At 30.0% G+C, this 4,940-nt stretch overlaps 1 protein-coding gene across 6 annotated transcripts in view; it reads right to left on the bottom strand.

Annotated features, from left to right (window-relative positions):
• Window positions 1-4,704, bottom strand: part of LOC144956901 (uncharacterized) — a gene marked incomplete at its 5' end in the record, with an annotated part of 40,899 nt that extends 36,195 nt beyond the window's left edge. For all 6 annotated transcript variants that reach the window (XR_013642038.1, XR_013642039.1, XM_078887709.1 and 3 more), the window contains 1 exon segment: window positions 4,593-4,704. Coding sequence is in view for 4 of the 6 variants with exons in the window: in XM_078887709.1 (XP_078743835.1) it covers window positions 4,593-4,704 (112 nt within the window).
• Window positions 4,705-4,940: the final 236 nt, after the last annotated feature.

Raw genomic sequence — 4,940 nt, 5'->3', positions numbered from 1 at the left:
ATACGTTGACTTTTCATCTGCTTTTAATTCACTGAACACAACTATCCTCATTAACGAGTTGTCATCCATGAACCTACCTAGATATCTCAAAAAATGGTTCCACAACTTTCTACTCCTCGGTACGTTAAAATGGGAATACATTTCTCCACAACAAAGTTCGTTTCAGTTGGCTGCCCACAAGGATTCTAATCTCCCTAAGTTTTGTATATTGTGTACACAAAGGATTGTATATCTCTTTATGATGAATGTCTCATTGTTAAATATGCAGACGATGCAGCCATCTTTGGACTTTTGAATAGACAAGAATCAGAAAATTATTATATAGATAAACCAAACTGAACAGTTTGTGAATTGGTGTCAGTAAAACTGCCTCGAACTTAATGTTTCAAAAACAGAAGAACAAATTTTTGAATTCAGAAAAAGTCAGGTTCCTCCAAAGAAAGAGAGGAAGAGAGGAAGAGAGAGAGAGAGAGAGAGAGAGAGAGAGAGAGAGAGAGAGAGAGAGACAGAATATGTAGGAGTGAAATATCTGTTAAATGTTATAGTTATCATTTACGTAACAAGTTAATAAATGCAAATTGTATTTTTATGACAATAAAGATCTATTATATATTATTATATATAATTATTATTATTATTATTATTATTATTATTATTATATATTATTATTTATAATATTATTATTATTTTATTATTATTATTATTATTATTATTATTATATTATTATTATTATTATTATTATTATATTCATTATTATTATTATATTTTATTTATTTTCTTATATATTTTTCTTCTTCTTTTCTTTTCTTCTTCTTCTTCTTCTTCTCTTCTTCTTCTTCTTCTTCTTTCTTTCTTCTTCTTCTTCTTCTTATTATTATTATTAATTATTATTATTATATTATTATTATTTATTATTATTATTATTATTATATTTTATTATTATTATTATTATATATTATTATTATTATAATTATAATTTATAATTATAATTATATTATAATAATAATAATAATAATATATAATAATAATAATAATAATAATAATAATAATAATAATTATTATTATTATTATTATTATTATTATTATTATTATTATTATTGATGAACAAATTGTCCCAATTCTGTGGAATACTTCAATTATCGCACCAGTGCCTAAAAAAAACATCCTCCAACAGAATTGAATAACTATCGTCCTGTCGCATTAATATGAAATGTTTCGAAAAGATTTTGAAATGTCAACTTCTACAAAAAGTGTGTGATTACGAGATAAATACTAGACAAACACCAATTTGCTTATCAACATGGACGCAGCGTAGAAGATGCTTTATTAACTGTTAAGAACACGATGATAAAACATCTAGACAAATCACCCGCAAACTATTTACGAATCTTATACGTTGACTTTTCATCTGCTTTTAATTCACTGAACACAACTATCCTCATTAACGAGTTGTCATCCATGAACCTACCTAGATATCTCAAAAAATGGTTCCACAACTTTCTACTCCTCGGTACGTTAAAATGGGAATACATTTCTCCACAACAAAGTTCGTTTCAGTTGGCTGCCCACAAGGATTCTAATCTCCCCAAGTTTTGTATATTGTGTACACAAAGGATTGTATATCTCTTTATGATGAATGTCTCATTGTTAAATATGCAGACGATGCAGCCATCTTTGGACTTTTGAATAGACAAGAATCAGAAAATTATTATATAGATAAACCAAACTGAACAGTTTGTGAATTGGTGTCAGTAAAACTGCCTCGAACTTAATGTTTCAAAAACAGAAGAACAATTTTTTGATTTCAGAAAAAGTCAGGTTCCTCCAAAGAAAGAGAGGAAGAGAGAGAGAGAGAGAGAGAGAGAGAGAGAGAGAGAGATATGTAGGAGTAAAATATCTGTTAAATGTTATAGTTATCATTTAACGTTATAACAAGTGTAACTAAATGCCAAATTGTCATTTTTATGGACAATAAAGATCTATTATTATCATTATTATTATTATTATTATTATTATTATTATCATTATTATTATTATTATTATTATTATTATTATTATTATTATTATTATTATTATTATTAAATGCCATGGAAATAAATAAACAAAAAGTTGAACTTGTTAAGCAATTCAAATATTTCGGAGTTATCCTTGACGAATCACTTAATTTCAAACCTCATGCAGATGACATCTCTAGGAAATTTGTCAAAGAATGTATATTCTCCGAACATGTAGAAATTTTGATATTAGCAGAAAGACAATGTTGCAAATCTATAATTCCCTTCTACCTAGTGTATTAACTTTCAGTTTAATAATCTGGTGTGGAGGGTGTGGAGTGAAAGAGAAATCAAAATTAATTAGAATAATTAAAGAATCGGGTAAAAAAATGAATTGCAAACTGAAAAGCATTGGACATAAGAGCTGTTGAGAGGAAAGCATTTGAAATTCTCAATGACAAGACACTTTTTACTATCCTACCATCTTGTAGACAATATTTAGAGACAAACTATAGAAAAATATATATATACATTTACTTTCATCCCCTCTGCGATCAACGCGATAAATAAACCAATGTATTTACAATTTTGATTCTTTCAGACGCCAAAATGTCTGAAAACAACAGAAACATAAATTCCAGAAATAGTCATACCATTTGCGCGATCACGTGCTTAATTATTCAATGTGAATAATAAATTTTGTCGTTAAAATCTCAAAGCAATACTGCATTTGGATCCTATACTCATAAAGTGTCTTTTGTGTTACAAACAACACTATGGATGAGCACGGTTTGATTTTATAAGTCAAAATACGAGCTTATCGACTTGACCTCATGGCACGACTAGGCGAGTTATTTTTATTCCTCAAGACAACACAATGGCAGACAAGTTGGGCGAGAAAATTGGAACTATAGATAGTATGCGCTTGGAAAAGAAGCTCACAACATTGCCATCCGGAAAAAAATGGACCAACACATAAAACTCTGTGTAACCATGAACTTTTATAGTCTGGATAATACAGTTAAGCAAGAATTACTCATAAACGTAGATGGCAAAAAGCAATAACAAGGACCCGAGTGACGTCAACTTCATTATATCTATAGAAAACGTGTAAAAAGCGTTAGTGAAAAAAAATAAAACACACCAATCAGAACTTTTAGAAAACATTACAGAAGATCATTACTATCAAACCGCCGGGATCACTCCGTTCTCAAACGGATACTACTAAAGTCTGTACAATGAAACCACGATTGAAAACATATGGAGAAAGATCATTTCATAATTCAGGACCAAAAGTTGGGAATTCTGCTCGATAGTATACATTAGGTAGACGCATAAGGCGTTTTTGAAAGATTCCATGTTGGGCGCGAAGACAATTTCTTATGGCGGGAGGCTGTTCCATTCCTTGCTGTTTTGGGGAAGAAACTCGATTGTCTGTGAGATGTTTTTGAGGTTGGAATATTGTATGTCAGCGGATGTGTTGTACTAGCTAGCGCTATGTCGGCGGGTCGAAAGTTTAGTCTGAAACTTGGAGGCAATGTTAATTTGACCGTGGTGATATTTGTAAAAGTTAATGAGAAGTGACTTTTGCCTACGGGTAATGAGTGGCAGTAATCCAAGGATCTTCATGTCGGTGTCTGTTATTTCTTCTATGTCACCTTTGTTTGTGATCCATCTTGTCGCTCTTCCTTGTACTTTTTCGAGGGAGTGTGGATGCAATACAGAACATGCATACTCCAAATGATGGTAGTAATAGTAGTAGTAATAGTAGGAGAAGTAGTAGTAGTAGTAGTAGTAGTAGTAGTAGTAGTAGTAGTAGTAGTAGTAGTAGTAGTAGTAGTAGTAGAAGTAGTAGTAAATAGTAGTAGTAGTACTAATATTAGTAGTATAGTTATAACTACTACAGTATATTATTATTATTATTATTATATATTATTATTATTATTATTATTATTATTATTATTAATTATTATTAAATAATTATTATTATTATATATTAATATTATTATTATTATTATATATTATTATTATTATTATTATTATTATTATATTATATATATTATATTATTATTATTATATAGTAGTAGTAGTAGTAGTAGTAGTAGTAGTAGTAGTAGTAGTAGTAGTAATAGTAGTAGTAGTAGAGTAGTAGTAGTAGTAGTAGTAGTAGTAGTAGTAGTAGTATAGTAGTAGTAGTAAGTAGTAGTGTAGTAGTAGTAGTAATAGTAAGTAGTATGTAGTAATAGTAGTATGTAGTAGTAGTAGTAATAGTAGTAGTAGTAGTAGTAGTAGTTTTAGTAGTAGTAGTAGTAGTATAGTAGTAGTATAGTAGTATAGTAGTAGTAGTAGTAGTAGTATAGTAGTAGTTAGTATAGTAGTAGTAGTAGTAGTAGTAATAGTAGTTAGTAGTATAGTAGTATGTAGATAGTAGTATAGTATAGTAGTTAGTATAGTAGTAGTAGTAGTAGTAGTAGTAGTAGTAGTAGTAGTAGTAGTAGTAGTAGTAGTAGTAGTAGTAGTAGTAGTAGTAGTAGTAGTAGTAGTAGTAGCAACAGCAGCAGCAGCACTGCTAGTAGTAGTAATATAATATAACCAAACCTGTGTCCTAATTCGTGAGTGGCGGTATCTTCGCTCTGATAGGCCATGGTGTCTTGCGAGACAGATACACTCCCACCCGTGATATCACAGATAAAACCGAGATAGGCTAAGCCTGACAAATAATAGAGATAAAATGATAAAGAAATGAATTCTCTTTATTTAACTCTAGGGGAAATTTGTCTTCATGGTCTTAATTGCAGACTGGAATAACCCAGATTTCAGCCGCAGTGCAGCCCTGAAAAGTGAGGTAGACTGAGTTTAACTTGTTTTGTTTTTGTTTTTAATGGTTTTACGGCGCTTGTAACAAATTAAGGTCATATCAGCGCCAGTTAAAAGGAGGAAAAAGGG

The sequence above is a fragment of the Berghia stephanieae genome, chromosome 11 (assembly GCF_034508935.2).
Source record: "Berghia stephanieae isolate SIO BIC M18660-M18661 chromosome 11, UCSD_Bste_1.3, whole genome shotgun sequence".
Classification (NCBI taxonomy): Eukaryota; Metazoa; Mollusca; class Gastropoda; order Nudibranchia; family Aeolidiidae; genus Berghia; species Berghia stephanieae.
Note: the sequence above shows the minus strand (reverse complement) of the source record. Positions and strands in the feature narration are given on the sequence as shown.